The sequence below is a fragment of the Zea mays genome, chromosome 5 (assembly GCF_902167145.1).
Source record: "Zea mays cultivar B73 chromosome 5, Zm-B73-REFERENCE-NAM-5.0, whole genome shotgun sequence".
Lineage (NCBI taxonomy): Eukaryota > Viridiplantae > Streptophyta > Magnoliopsida > Poales > Poaceae > Zea > Zea mays.
Genome location: NC_050100.1, coordinates 13,906,861 through 13,921,590, shown reverse-complemented (window position 1 = coordinate 13,921,590; position 14,730 = coordinate 13,906,861). Strand labels below are relative to the sequence as shown.

Genomic DNA, 14,730 nt, shown 5'->3' with positions numbered 1-14,730 from the left:
TAAAATTATATACAAATAGAGATTCGAACTATGATTATTAGCTCTAAACTCACATTCATATCCACATAACTAACAATACACTCATATCTTTATATTTTATATTCTATACATAAGTATAAATAGAACCGTAGCATATATGAACAATTTGCTAGTTTCTCTTTATTTGCTGGGAAGGGAATTTTCAGACCCGGCCCATGTGGACGTCGCCATGTCGGGCTTGTTATCTACAGAAGCTCATGGAATCCAGTAGCTTTGTGGACTTTCAGTCGTTCCCTTGACTTTAATCTATACCGGTTTCTACTGGTTCTATAGTACTTTTGTTTTTATAGATTACACCTACACCAATCTAAATAGTCCGCTTTAATCCGAAGCAAACAATCGTTGAGGAATTATGTTTCATATAGGAAGGAGGTAAAACTTAAATAGTACGAAAACTGTACACACAATCATGTCGTTTTGTAGCACGGTGAACCTCAGGGCTTAATTTTCATCGTTGATCGACTAATTAATTGACTGACATGTGATGATGAGATGTATTCAACCAATTGCACTTATCATATTGAGCAATCTTTCGCTGTCTCGAAGATGAAATTCATAATTTTATTGGACTTACCAAGTTATCCAATGTTGAAGGAATAATTTTTTCATTTGAGGTAGTAACATATACGGGAAGAACTATTTGATTGATGTGATGAAGACGACAACGATTAAATACCATCAAGTCATCACGATACCGGATTGGGAGATGAAGAGGGAACCGCGAATACTTTTCTAGATAAAATTGTCAATGTATTATTTGCGAGAAGAATGTAATTTAATTTCAAATGTAGTATGATATGGGCACAAAATGTGTATGAAATATTTATTTTTAATGTGTTTGAACATGTTCAACGTTTTTATGTACCTACAAACTGCTACAGTATCATAAATAATGAAGAAATACGACCGTGGACAGTGTTGTCTAATGATGAAAATCTGAGTTCCATTAATCTAGGATGCCAAATAGCTACAACTAAATTAATCTAGATTATATAGGGACTGTTTGAATGCACTGAAGATATATATAGTTAGTTGGCTAAAAAATATTAGTGAAATTAGCTAACTAACAAATAACTAGCTAATTTGCTAACTAACTAATGAGCTAGCTAGCTGTCTCTAAATTAATCTCTGAAAAGTGAAAACTAGCTAGACCGTTACTATCACGACTTGTGCGGTCGTTGTTGATCCAGCATTAGTCCGGCGTCAATTGGTCAGTTTTTTTGAGAATGAACATAGTGGCACACGGCATTGCAATTTGCCGACACCGAAAGGCTATACTAAGAATCAGATTAACATGCATTATTTGATATTTTTGTAGTCGTTGTGATGCTGTCAACGTACGTCCATCGATGATGCACGGGTGACGGTTAACATGAGGTCGTGTCTCTCATTTTTAAACTTTTTTCTACCGGACTACGGCGGGTTCAGTACACCGTACGTGAATAAAAGTAAAAGGTCAAGGTTTAAAATTTGAACGCATGTACGCCGTCCGTATGGAGAAAAAAAAACAATTATGTGTTGAGCTAGGCCAGAAAGCCAGCCCCGGCCCAAAAGTAGGACTAATCTAGCTTAACTACCAATAATTCAGTCAAACAAAACTACCAAAAATTAGGTCCTCTTCAGCTTCACCCAGCCCGTGTTAGGGTCCAGACTGTTAAGCATGCGCATGCATCACAACCGCATGGCTGATCGAGGCTGGTTCGCCGACCGGACAGCATCTTTCTTCCAAGCAACGCGCACCGGCCGGCCAGCCATTGCAATGCTGCAGGGCATCGCAGTCGCAGCAGCGCGTTTTTGGAGCCGTTGCCATATATGCATACCCTGATATCCGCCAAAGCTCGCAGCAACACCCACTCGCCCAGCTGAGTAGCCGGCCTCAGCCTGACTTGCTGTCTTGCTCCAGCAGGCTCCAGACACCAAAGTGACACACACTACGAACGTGTGCCACTGCCACCAAAGTACTAGTGCCCATAGTGCCGCGCGCGACGACGTCGTCGTTCCGATCGATGAACCGACAGGCGACAGTGCAATACTGCAAGTACAGGACCAGGGAAGGAAAGGGAAAACGTTCAAATTTAGCCGGTAAAAACCCACTTTACGTTATCGTAATTTCTATTTTAAACTTCTCCTTATATAAAAAGAGTACATCTACAATACAAAACAGTGTTATACACATCCAACGTTGCTGGAGTTACCTTAATCGATCTTTATCACTACTAACAAAAAACGGTAACGTTCAGTTTTAATAATATATAAACGCAGGAGATAGATGTGTTGATCCGAATATTCTCTCGGACCATGATCGTGCATATTGCATCGTTTACTGATACTAGTATTTAATGTGCAGCGTTATCCCGTCAATGTTTACTACACCTCATGTTTAGTAATAATTACTGCTCCAAGTATCCCACTACATATCGTAGAGTACTCTCTACAGTCTACACCACACGTCTCATTTAATTCTGATCCGCTTGAATTATTGCTTAATTCATTATTGCGTTTCACTACCAAAATTGGTAACATCCCTAAGGGCATGTACAATGTAGAAACTTTGTTGCGGTTTTACAAACAGGTTTTACAAACACTAGATACATCCAGGGCATGTGCAACCTTAAGACTCCAGTTCGGTTTTCAAAATACAAAAAAACATATAAGAAACTATTTTTGTATATAATCATATATCTTATTCACTAGAATCTCTCATGATATAACTCATTTATGTGGGTTGTATGGACGAAACTGTATCTAGACTTAGAGAACTGAGCTAGATACATCTCTTCATCAAGATATGTCTCTTGTATTTTTTTTACACTTACTCTCTTGATACTCCTCAAGATATGGATTATTTATGTGAGCCCTAATGCACATAGTATGTAGCTGATTCTATTTGACCCGAATATTCTGCGCGCGCTTCGTCTCCAAATTCCAGTCACGGGGCATTTGGATCCCTTCATTTTAGAGGAATTGGAATTCACTCAATAAAATAACTTATTTAGTTTGGAATTTGACATTCCACCACTTTCCAAAGTTCAGATATAAGGCTATCTCAAATTCATGGGGTGGAGTGTGTGAAATGATTTTATGCATTAGTAGAATTCGTTTCTAGTCTGTAATTTACATGACACTCTTCGTTTCACTCCTTTATAGTAAAAATGTAGCACATAAATATCTCCGACATCTTGCTAATAATAGTATATAAATATATTTTGCATAAAACCGGATTAGCTTAATTGATATATACCTAAATTAATATTGTTAGAATGGAATTCAATTCCAATGATCCAGATGAGGCGTCAAAGTAAAATATAATTTCCCTGTCTGGCCTAGCCAGCTCGTCCGGGCTAATAGTCTATAAAATTAGTACAAAGGAAGGGTGGAAAACACAACATTTTACTAATGAGTTAGCCTCCTAGCCTAGCTAGTTGCACAAGGCGTTTCGGACAGTAAAGTTGTTTTTGCGTAAAAGTGGGCTTACGTTTCTGAATTTTTAAATACAATGCGTGGGGACTGACAAATGAATGAATAAATAAGGATCCGAATCGGTGGTGTCACGTGCCAGCGGCCCATACGGCACGTGGTCGACGACCTCGCCTCGGTACTCCGTCACGCGGTGATTGCATTGCATGTGCATGTCGCTGCACGATCGCGCGCGTGCACGTATGCCCAGCCAGCCTCGGTAAGAAAATACTAGTACAAATTCTACGAATGAAAACAGAGCAATTTCTCGGGCAAATAAAATCAAACAATGCCCCAGACATGCATGTGAGCATGTCTAACAGTCGGTTCTCGCCCTGCTCGGCAATCTCACGGTTTTAAATTGCTGTAAGTTGTTGTGATTTTAGTAAGTGGGTTTTTATGTGTTTATGTACACTCTAATTATATCTAGAAATATAACTAAAATACGCATTTAGAAAAAAAAAGCCAGAACAGCTTACGGTTTGAAATAGAGAGGATGGAACGATAAAAAACATTTTTTTAAAGAAAGAAATATGAATAAAATAAATTAGTGTAGTTTAGTTTCCGTGTTTTAATACAAACGGTAGCATGGGAAAACATATGATCATAACAAAAACTATACAAAAAATATGTTGTTTGTATTAGAAGATAGATATATGTTCATATGTACTTAGAAAAAACTATAAAAAATGCTGTTTGTATTAAAAGATAGATATGTTCATATGTACACAGGAAAACAGAATAACTTACGATTCGATATGAGGACTTGCAACTTGGTACGAAAGAGAATCGTTGCACTATATATAAATGACATCAGATATTACATATGCATACCCCCCCCCCCCCCCTTTTTTTTGCAATTGTAGGGCTCGCTTACTCTGAGCACAGAAATGGACTCCCGTGTCAATTAATTTGATATACGCTTTTGCTCTTCCTGTTTGAATCTTTTATCAGGCAGGTAGATACAGTATTTGACAAGATCGGTCTAGAAAAAAAAACTCTTTTATCAATATATGTTTTAAAGGTGAGATTAAGGGGTCCACGTTTGTCTTCTTTGCTTGTTAAGTATATTGTATGCATGAGCGAGTGAAATTTAATAAATGACCTAATAAAATATCCATAGATATTAAAATTCGCTACATCCATGCTCTAATAGGATTTTTATCTATCGGATACCCGATTTTGGGTACCCATTACTAGGACCCGGCCAAAGACCCGAGCAGTGAAGGGGACCCGAGCAAAACCGCCGCTCGCCGGTAGCCCCCGTCCCGCGCCTGCTGGCCGTTGCCATGCCATACGTCCATACCAAATGTTAGCGGTAGGCCGGTAGCGGCCAGCCCCAGTACCAGTAAAAAAAAACAGAAACAGTACTATAATAGCAAAATGGAAAACCAGCGACGAAAAAATAAAAAAAATCCGAGGGAAAACCGCTCGTGCTTACTTTAAATATCGCCCTCGCCTCGCCTCGCCGTTCTCCCCCCATCCTCCCCGCCACCTCTCACCCCCCGCAAGCGAGTCAGCCAAGCCAAGCGACGCCCAACCCCCGCCTCCATTCCCGGGCCGGAGACGCGCCTGCCTGGCCGCGACGCCGCCAGCCATGGGAATGGGGCCGCTCGACAACGCCGCGTCGGCCGCGCTGGAGGCCGCCGCCGCCGCCGCCGCCGCCCCCTCGCGGGCGGGCTCGTACGCGGTGCTGCAGTGCGGCGAGGACTCGGAGTACGTGCGGCAGAAGTACGGCGGCTACTTCGCCGTCTTCCGCGCGCTGCTGGAGGAGGACGGCGAGAGGTGGCGGGTGTACAGCGCCGTCCGCGGGGAGCTCCCCGCCGACGCCGAGGCAGCCGGGTTCGACGGGTTCGTCATCTCCGGGAGCTGCGCCGACGCGCACGGCGACGAGCCCTGGATCCTCGCGCTCGTCGACCTCACCCGCCGCGTCCACGCCGCCGGCAAGCGCGTCCTCGGCGTCTGCTTCGGCCACCAGGTGCCCATCCCATCCGTCCATGTTTGGTTCGACTTGCTGTTTGGTTGGGTTTAGGTGCGGTGCGGTTGGTTCTCGTCTAGTCCCTTCCGCGCGTAGCTGGGTTTCTCCGTCGTCGCTGGTGAATCACGGGACCGCGGGACGCTGCGGGCACCACCTGGTGGGGCTGCCGCTCTTCTAGCCTAGCGCCTTCCCGTCCACCCGGCGCACCTTTTCTTTTCTATTATTTTCTTTCTTTTTTTTTACGGCGACCCGTGGTCGTTCTTGATGCATTTTGACTAGTACAAACGGTACTGGCTGCTTAATTGGTGAGCAGTAGCAATGGGGACGGAAAGATGCCTTATTTTTTTTCCCCAGAGAATGACAAAGGTGACTCAGTGCTAGCATCAAGCCCACAGTTAGAGTTTGACGGAAGAAACGAACCCCCAATTCTACGAGTTTTACCAATCTCCATTTAGAGCGCACAATATAGAGCTCTTGCTTCTGCCATGACGCTGTTTTGTTTCAGTCCATGCCAGTTCAGTTCATAGAAGCAGAGGCCCCTGGTTTGATTCGGGTCGAAGCAAACAGACGGACACGGGACTGATTGGATGGATTAGTGACTACAAACTCCACGCTAATCTAGGTTTAAGACACGGCAGCATCTCTCAAACAAAGGGTTAAGGCTCGAGGCTGACATCGCTGATTCACGTGGTGTGACGTGGCCGTGGCAGCTGGGTTGCTGTTGTTGTTGGCACACAGACAAGTGGAGTGGGTATCTGTTCTGCAGGATCTCCTACGGCCCGCTGCGTCTGTGGCCGGACGTTTGGCTCACAGTCACAGAGCCCTGCGCCCCTGCCCTGGCTTAGAGGAGCGAGCGGTTCCCCTATTCCGGTTCGCCGGTTTGTTTGCCTCAAAGTGGCGCGTAAACCGCGCCTGCAAATTTTAAAATCAAATCCCCCGGGAAGGAGGAGGAGGACGAAGAACGCAAATGGCGTGACGCATCTCGCCTGCCGAGCGAGATTGCTTTTGGGATGACGATGCTACTAGCGTACCAACCCAGCAGCTCAGGGGATCAGATCACGCCCAAGGGCGTGCGGGTAGCGCCCAAGCCCAAGCGCACGCAATCGCCCGCGCGAACCACGCTTTTGTCAGAGACGTGCCTCGACGCGTGAGGACGTACTGACCTCTTCTCCTAATTATTACTTGGTTCTATGTTAATAACACTCGCAACTTCAAAGAGCTCTTACACTGTCGCTGTCCCTGTGGTCCGAGAGCCAGAGCCTTGGATTTGGATTGCTCTTGTGGCCGCGAAGTCTTCCGTCGTCGTACTCGTACGCAGGAACAGGAGACACCAATTGTTTAGCAGTGGAATCCTAGGAGGTTCCCAATATCGTACTACAAACAGAAGGGGGACAGTCTGTGTGCACATGAATCAATTACTTGGCGTGTTCCCGAAGAAAACGTTTTAGTTGCGTCCATCGGCCCTGTCGGTGGTGGGGCGCCGATGCCAGGCAGACTTGCACGCGTCCACGTTACGCACACGTACCTCTAAACTCCTGTGGCTACTACACTTCCGTCTTAACTCCTGAAGCTGTTTGATTGCGGCACGCAGATCCTGTGCCGGGCGCTGGGCGGGCGCACGGGGCGGTCGGCCAAGGGCTGGGACATCGGGGTGAGCTGCATCCACCCGACGGCGGCGGCGGCGCGGCTGTTCGCGCCGCTGAAGCTGCCCGTGCACATGCCGGTGATCGAGTTCCACCAGGACGAGGTGTGGGAGCTGCCCCCCGGCGCCGAGGCGCTGGCGCGGTCCGACAAGACCCGCGTCGAGATGTTCCGCCTCGGCGGCCGCGCCATGGGCGTCCAGGGCCACCCGGAGTACAGCAAGGACGTCCTCATGAGCATCGCCGACCGCCTCCTCCGCCACAACCACATACTGGTAATTAATCATAATAGTAACGACAGCGTGCCGAGTGTTCGTTTGTCTCTCTGTCTGTCTGTCTGTCTGTCTGTCTGTGACATGGAAAAAAAATATCTGTCCTTGTTTTGTTTGTTGTTGGCAGGACTGCCAGGTGGAAGTGGCCAAGACGAGCTTCGACGTGCGGCAGCCGGACAAGGAGCTGTGGAGCAAGGTGTGCAGGGGCTTCCTCAAGGGAAGGCTCCAGTCGTCGCAGCAGCAAGGTGTGGCGCTATAGCAGGAGGAAATTGGGGGGCATTGGATGCCTAGGTTAATCCGTCATATTGTTTGTTTTTTATTATATGTGCTTCAGAACTCAAGAGTTGTACAGAAACTGCTATCTTCGTCCGAAGCATTAATAAAAAAAAAGGAGGGAAAAAATTGTTCGTTGGTTTGGTTCCATCTTTCCGTGGCACCAGTTCATTCTCGTAGTGCCTTTGCATCCACTTCTTTTCTTTTTAACACACCTTGCATATGCTGCTTTCATCTTCGGCTCATTTGTGGACTCAAACTAAACGACTACGACAGCGCTGTCCGCTTACCGTCGGGGTATCTGTCGTTGGAGCTGATTTTTACGGAGGACAAAAAAAAATATCTGTCCTTGTTTTGTTTGTTGTTGGCAGGACTGCCAGGTGGAAGTGGCCAAGACGAGCTTCGACGTGCGGCAGCCGGACAAGGAGCTGTGGAGCAAGGTGTGCAGGGGCTTCCTCAAGGGAAGGCTCCAGTCGTCGCAGCAGCAAGGTGTGGCGCTATAGCAGGAGGAAATTGGGGGGGCATTGGATGCCTAGGTTAATCCGTCATATTGTTTGTTTTTTATATATCAAGAGTTGTACAGAAACTGCTATCGTCGTCCGAAGCATTAATAAAAAAAAGGAGGGAAAAAATAGTTCGTTGGTTTGGTTCCATCTTTCCGTGGCACCAGTTCATTCTCGTAGTGCCTTTGCATCCACTTCTTTTCTTTGTAACACACGTTGCATATGCTGCTTGCATCTTCGGCTCATTTGTGGACTCAAACAAAACGACTACGACAGCGCTGTCCGCTTACCGTCGGGGTATCTGTCGTTGGAACTGATTTTTACGGAGGACAAAAAAAAATACAAGTCTCAACCGACCTGACAAGTGACAACGTTGGCGTTCGTTGGTGGACGGTGATTGTCTGATTGAGACGAGTAAAAGTGACCTGACCCCGGCTGGATGTACCAACTGGCCGATGCTGGTGGCCTACATACAGGACCGGCCGAGGTTGTCCTGTCTAGAGATGGCAATGGGTACCCGAAATCCGAAACCCGATGGGTTTTTACCCCATTAGGGTATAGGTTTGGGTCAATTTTCATACCCATGGGTTTGTTAACGGGCATAAATCTGTACCCAATGGGTTTATGGGTACGGGTTTGTTCCTATAGTACCCAAACCCGTGAACCCGTGGGTTTTTTAAACCCGACCAAACCTAGTGCATATTGTCATTTTATTTTATAAACGAACAACAAACTTGTTATTCCTTATTTACTTCATATTTTTTATCAATTGGTGAATGTATCAGTAGTCGGTGAGAGTGTTGCTTGCTTGATATTATAGTTTTTACTAGCGTTATATATGTGATGGATGGATAACTTAGTGCAAGGTCACTTAATTATACAACTTATTATTTGTATTTCATTCTCTCTACTAATAATTTTTATACCAAATCATGAACTCGTTGTTCATTACATAGATTTTGGATCATGATATCATTAATCATTACGATACTTATTGATTATGAGAAGAACAGGTATATTGGAGATGAAACCCGCGGGTAACCCATGGGTACCCGTTAACCCGATGGGTACGGGTTTGGGCAAAATCTCAAACCCGTCATGGGTACGGGTTTTTTAATGGGCATAGATATTTTTCACGGGTACGGGTTTGGGACGGTAAAACCCAGCGGGTTTGTAACCGTTGCCATCTCTAGTCCTGTCCACTCGCGCCGGGCTGGACGAAGACCCGGTGGCCTGCTGGCCTTCCCAGCCACGTACGCGTCTCATCCTCATCTGCCACAGCCCCCTCCGCACCAGCTGCACGGCGTCCGCGCGTCCCTCTCCGGTTCAGCGCGGGTGCCGGGTGCTCAGGCGGCGACGGAGGACCCTGGGGACTGCATCTGCTGCCATTCCTCTCCGGGTTGATCCCAGTGAATTTTATAGATCATACAAAAAGGCCCAGTAAAACAACTACCACAAGGCCCAGTATGCCTTATCTGTTGCCTTCAGACCATGGCGATTCAGCAGTGACGATGCGCTCATGTCAACAACTGCCTGCAGAGGACGCACAGTGACATGATTCACTCAAACTATTAGACAGACTATTCCCAGCCTATTTGCATCATTGGTGTCATCAGTTTTTTGGGAGTATACTAATTGATAAACAAAGTCTCCTTTCAGTCCACACAGAAGCATATATCTAGGCTGTGCTTACGCAGATGCTGCTGCAGCAGGTATACGTAGGATGGTAATGCATAATGATCCAAATTACCTTCACAAAAAGTTAGGATCCTTAATTAGTTTTATTAGTTCATCATGTAAAATAGACCATTTATACTTAACAGAGTACTGAGGAATATGATAGGAAAAATGAGATAGTACACCCGCTGATGCCTAAAGAATAAGACCGACAGAATGCTTTTTTAGACAGTGACGGGCGAGTCCTACATCAATAGCAAATCTTGTTATTATTCTAACTAAAATGTTCTAGCGTGGAACTAAAATTATTGTATACCTAAAATATTCTATGGTCTAGATAGTCGAACAGCAGGGGTGCCGCTGCGCCTGATACAGACGGACAGATCGACTGCGGTTGGGAGAAGGCGTTGATAGTAGGGACGAAAACGGTTGGAAACAGTATTTACTCGGTAATCAGTTTTTTAGTCGCTTTTCTTTGATTGCGAATAAATAGGATATAAAATCTACAATATAAATTTATTTTCTTGTTTATAAGATCCAGCTTGTAAAGATTCATAAAAGATAAACCTTTTCATCCTATATTTTTCTTAAATAATAGATATAAACTTCGATATAGATTCGAAAACAAATTTAGTAATTTTTTCAACTATTTATGTTGTAGGGACCAAATAATACATAAAACATTTTATGTAATATTTTATTCATATTTATACTAATTTATACTAATGTGCTTGATAACATAAAAAAGATCAACATAAAATTTTATACATATCTATTTTAAAATATTAAATTTGTACTAACAATTCGGATTACCACTTTCATCCCTAGTTGAAAGAACCGTGTTGACGAGAACTCCGCTTTCCAGTCTAGAGACAAAAGAAAACAACATTTTCCAACACAACTGGTTCATTTAAATATTTATGATCACCAGAAGAGACAGAAGTCTGTTCCAACAACACAGGATAAAGAGAACGTAACCACAGATTCAACAAGATGAACCCGTGATGCCATGGTGCATTCGTGGAGAGGGTTAAAAGTTTCACGGTGTCTTATTAATGAGATACATGGGAGTGAAAAGAGAATCCATGAATAATCCCAATTGGAGCAAAAGCTCAGGCAGACAACACCACGGCGGCACTCGTTCAACATGTCAAGGTAGAACTGGCACTTGCTGATCTCACTGCCATAGTTGTTAAGACACTGCATCAACCAAGAAAATCGGTGAGAACACATCATCGAATGAGTATACAAAATGCAGGTTAACAATTCTTAACATGACCTCAACAAAGCCAACGGTAGGATCATGCCCATAATATTAAAACTTGATTGATGGCCAAGGTTTGATGATTAAGTAATTTGCAGGTTCAGTAAAGGAAAAAAAAAGACACCATAAAACTTCACTACTACATCACAGAAGTGAGTAACCAAATGTTTCATGCATCAAATTGAGGGAAAACAAGGCAGCATAAAGGTGGCAAGCAGACATACATCTTGGAAAGCCTTAGAATGGATGCTGCAAGCATTAGCGTTCATCACTGGAGCAGGAGGGGCAGCAGCAGCAGCTTCTGAGATAACAATCTCATGCCGAACAGTCCGGAGACCCATTACAGCATCAACAGCCCTGTGTGCCATGGCACTACTCGTACCAAATGGCATACCTAAAACAATGTGTTCGTTCAAATCAATTCAAGGATTATGATAATGTTTGTTGCTGAAGTTATTCAAAAAAGAACAAGCTTTGAAAACTACCTTAAGCAATGGTGGACCCAATTCCTCCAAGAATGGAGCCACCACCACCATCACGAACAGGAGCTGGAGGACGAGCCTAGCGCGCTGCCAAAAAGAAAAGTCAGAAGACACTTAGGAACAGAAATAGAACAGATTAAAACTCCTATATAAACACAATGAGCTGTAATACTAATACTAATATGAGCTAAACATAAACGATTCTGATTCCAAAGCAATCAAGATTCCAAAACAATGAGCTCTGTAATACTAATACTATACTTGTAGCACAAACCCATGTGTAAGCATTAGGAACAGAACTGAAACAGGTTCCAGTTCTACCAAAAAACAAGGAACTGTAATTCTCTATATAAACCGAAATGCCATTGACTCTGCTTCAAACACAATCAACAACTTCAGACTTGTACCACAAATTCCAATATAAACTTAACAGTATATTTATGTCATCAACATTGTTATAGTAACAAACCGAACACATTCTCAACAACTGAGCAAACAGTTATACAAAAATATAACTAAAGTTACATAATTGAAACACATGTCCACAATAGAATACTGCAGAGTCAAAAGAGGCATGATTACCATGCCAATGTCAGTTCTAAAGATACTTATTGTCTGCGTGAATCACTTTACCAGGCTGTGGTGGGTTCCTCACTGGAGCAGCATGTGGAGCCGGGCGTGAGCCGCGGACCTTCCTGACAGTACAGTGGGGGAATAAGCATTAAGCAAAAAAAATTAACCAAAGAAAGCAACATGGTTTATCATAAACAAAGTTTTAACTCAAAAATCAACACATAATAAATGTAGAGAGAGAGATGCAACACAAGCTAACAAAACCAAAATACTGTAAAGCAAGCTCAACCACATCTTCCACCAGCAAAAATGATGAAAATAGCAGTTAACTGTAGGAATCAATCTAAGAAGGGATGAATAAAGACAAGAGGCACATTATTTGTTACTTGTAGTCCAGTTAGTAACTAAGTTGAGTCCTCCAAATATATTAAGAAATGTCATCGCTCCCTGAAACCTTGATACTAATCAAGTACACAAGCAATCTTTTGAATGTTTTGCATTACATGTCTACCATTCAACAGGAAAGATGATAACACTACAATGTCAGTTTTTTTCAAGATCACATGTGCCTCCTAACTAAACCAAGATTGTATATACAACTACAGTGGCAACTCAATAAAGCAAATATGAGTGCCAAAAACTAAGTGAAAAGACGTGGCATTGAGGACAGATCAAACAGTGATAATGTAGATATATGTCTAGGGCTGCTTGAGGGGCACTTCTTTGTAAGACAGATAAGGTGCCCCTCAAAAGGTGAGTGGACATCAGATGCCCATTGCTTTGTGCCCCCTAACTAAACCAAGACAGTACCCAGGGACTGTAATGGCTACTCAAAGAGGCACTTACAAACAGAGATTATGTAGATGTATGTCTAAGGCTGCTTGGGGGGCACTTCTTGGTAAGACAGGTGAGGTACCCCCTCAAAAGGCCTGAGTGGACATCAGATGTCCAGTGCTTTGCGCCCCCTAACTAAACCAAGACAGTACTCAGGGACTGTAATGGCTACTCAAAGAGGCATTATAAACGGACAATACAATACAGCTACACACATACAACATTCATAAGATTCAGTCCACTACCCTGGTGAATTAACTTTCAAGAATATACCAAACACCTCATAAGACAACCTGTAGTATATATGTAAATCTATACGAATCCTAACGAGAAAGGATTAATGGAAATAAACCTTCCCTCGTGGGGATTCAGATTTGTTCTATGCCCCTGTCTGAACCGCCTGCGAACAGATAGTATCTGCAATCGGTTATTCGAGAAGCAATCGGATCTCTGTCGATTATGAACACCCGTCCATTTCTTACAATTATCTAAACAGGAAGAGACCCAGCCCATTGAACGCAAGAAACAGATCCGGATATTTCTGCAACTAAACATGGCAAACATGCGCAATCCTATCCCCACAACCCCAGTATCATTTGCACATACTAAAACAAACGATTAACGACATCATACCGACTGAATCAAATCTACTAACGCCCAAGCCTACGCGCCTGAGCCCCAGATCCAGGAGGAGCCAGCCCCGGCCCGTCAACGCAAGGAACAACCGAATCTCGAAACAAAACCCTAGGAGGCGCCAGAGGAGAAGGTTACCTAAGCTTGCGGCGAGGCATGGCGGCGGCTGTGGCGAAACCCTAGCGAGACGTCTTGGGGCGAGGTGGCGAACGAATGAGCAGAGAACCCTAAACCCTAAGGACACAAACAGGTACGAAAAAGGGTTAGGGTTCGATTTATAGGCAGAGAGGGCACTCGAGTCTCGAGACTCGAGCCGATTTTTTTTCGGACATTTTACTCCTAGTTATGTATGCGCCGTCTATTTTGCATTTTAGTCATTTTTAGAGGGTTTAGGGTTTAGGGTTCAGTTTCATTTACTCCACAACTTGGAGTCTCTCGCTCTTACAATAAGGATCAAAGTGAAAGCACTAGAGTAGGGGAGGGAAGCAACACACACAAATCCACAGCAATACGCACACACAGCCAAGACTTGAGCTCAAATGAATAGCACAAGATTCGCCACAAGAACGGAGCTCAAATCACTAAGAAAGTCAATCGAGTGAGCAGAGACGGAGTGTGAATGATCAAGAATGCTTATAGTATGCTTGGTGTACTCCTCTATGCGCCTAGGGGTCCCTTTTATAGCCCCAAGGCAGCTAGGAGCCATTGAGAGCAATCCAGGAAGGTTATCCTTGCCTTCTGTCGGGTGGTGCACCGGACAGTCCGGTGCACCACCGGACACTGCCCGGTGCTGATTGCTTTCCTATTTTGGCGCAGCCGACCGTTGAAGATTTGGAGCCGTTGGCGCACCGGACACTGTCTGGTGCACACCGGACACTCCGGTGCCCCCATCAGACCGTTGGCCCGGCCACGCGTCACGCGCAGATTGCGCGGCCGACTGTAGGCTCACCGGACAGTCCGGTGCACCCAGACTGAACAGCAGTTGGCTGTACACAGCCAACTCTTTTTCCTTTTGTCTTTTTTCTCATTCTAGCACTTAGACAAATGTGTTAGTACACAAAAACTAATGTACTAAGTATAGAATCATACCTTTAATGTGTACTTCC

The 14,730-nt window shown here is 44.4% G+C and overlaps 2 protein-coding genes and 2 non-coding genes across 6 annotated transcripts; 1 reads left to right on the top strand and 3 right to left on the bottom strand.

The window, feature by feature from the left end:
- The first annotated feature begins 4,957 nt into the window (after positions 1-4,957).
- On the top strand, positions 4,958-8,537 carry LOC100284196 (defense-related protein). Of its 3 annotated transcripts, XM_008645553.4 has the most exons (4): positions 4,966-5,473; positions 7,065-7,388; positions 7,513-7,630; positions 8,030-8,313. In XM_008645553.4, the coding sequence occupies exons 1-4, from the start codon at positions 5,093-5,095 to the stop codon at positions 8,197-8,199; spliced, it is 993 nt and encodes a 330-aa protein (XP_008643775.1). In that variant the 5' UTR covers positions 4,966-5,092; the 3' UTR covers positions 8,200-8,313. The 3 variants fall into 3 exon arrangements, with proteins under 3 accessions (XP_035823965.1, XP_008643775.1, NP_001357546.1); XM_035968072.1 differs by having other exon boundaries at positions 4,958-5,473; positions 7,065-7,630; positions 8,030-8,537; NM_001370617.1 differs by lacking the exon at positions 8,030-8,313 and having other exon boundaries at positions 4,982-5,473; positions 7,513-7,794.
- A 2,194-nt stretch (positions 8,538-10,731) lies between these two features.
- Positions 10,732-13,872, bottom strand: LOC100282895 (p8MTCP1). The gene is made up of 4 exons (NM_001155801.1): positions 13,763-13,872; positions 11,588-12,279; positions 11,327-11,496; positions 10,732-11,038 (listed from the first exon to the last, which is right to left on the bottom strand). The coding sequence occupies exons 3-4, from the start codon at positions 11,492-11,494 to the stop codon at positions 10,763-10,765; spliced, it is 444 nt and encodes a 147-aa protein (NP_001149273.1). The 5' UTR covers positions 11,495-11,496; positions 11,588-12,279; positions 13,763-13,872; the 3' UTR covers positions 10,732-10,762.
- LOC111589460 (small nucleolar RNA U19) lies at positions 13,023-13,137 on the bottom strand. Its single transcript, XR_004849879.1, has one exon. It is a non-coding gene; the product is annotated as a small nucleolar RNA U19 (small nucleolar RNA).
- On the bottom strand, positions 13,292-13,434 carry LOC111589476 (small nucleolar RNA snoR138). Its single transcript, XR_004849895.1, has one exon. It is a non-coding gene; the product is annotated as a small nucleolar RNA snoR138 (small nucleolar RNA).
- Positions 13,873-14,730: the final 858 nt, after the last annotated feature.

Excerpts from the sequence above, each read along its gene's own strand:
- LOC100282895 (NM_001155801.1), bottom strand. The coding sequence starts at position 11,494 with ATGCCATTTGGTACGAGTAGTGCCATGGCACACAGGGCTGTTGATGCT. Across the intron at positions 11,039-11,326 it reads ATTCTAAGGCTTTCCAAGAT|TGTCTTAACAACTATGGCAG; the intron begins GTATGTCTGCTT and ends TGGTTGATGCAG.
- LOC100284196 (XM_035968072.1), top strand. The coding sequence starts at position 5,093 with ATGGGAATGGGGCCGCTCGACAACGCCGCGTCGGCCGCGCTGGAGGCC. Across the intron at positions 5,474-7,064 it reads GCGTCTGCTTCGGCCACCAG|ATCCTGTGCCGGGCGCTGGG; the intron begins GTGCCCATCCCA and ends TGCGGCACGCAG. Across the intron at positions 7,631-8,029 it reads CCAGTCGTCGCAGCAGCAAG|GACTGCCAGGTGGAAGTGGC; the intron begins GTGTGGCGCTAT and ends TGTTGTTGGCAG.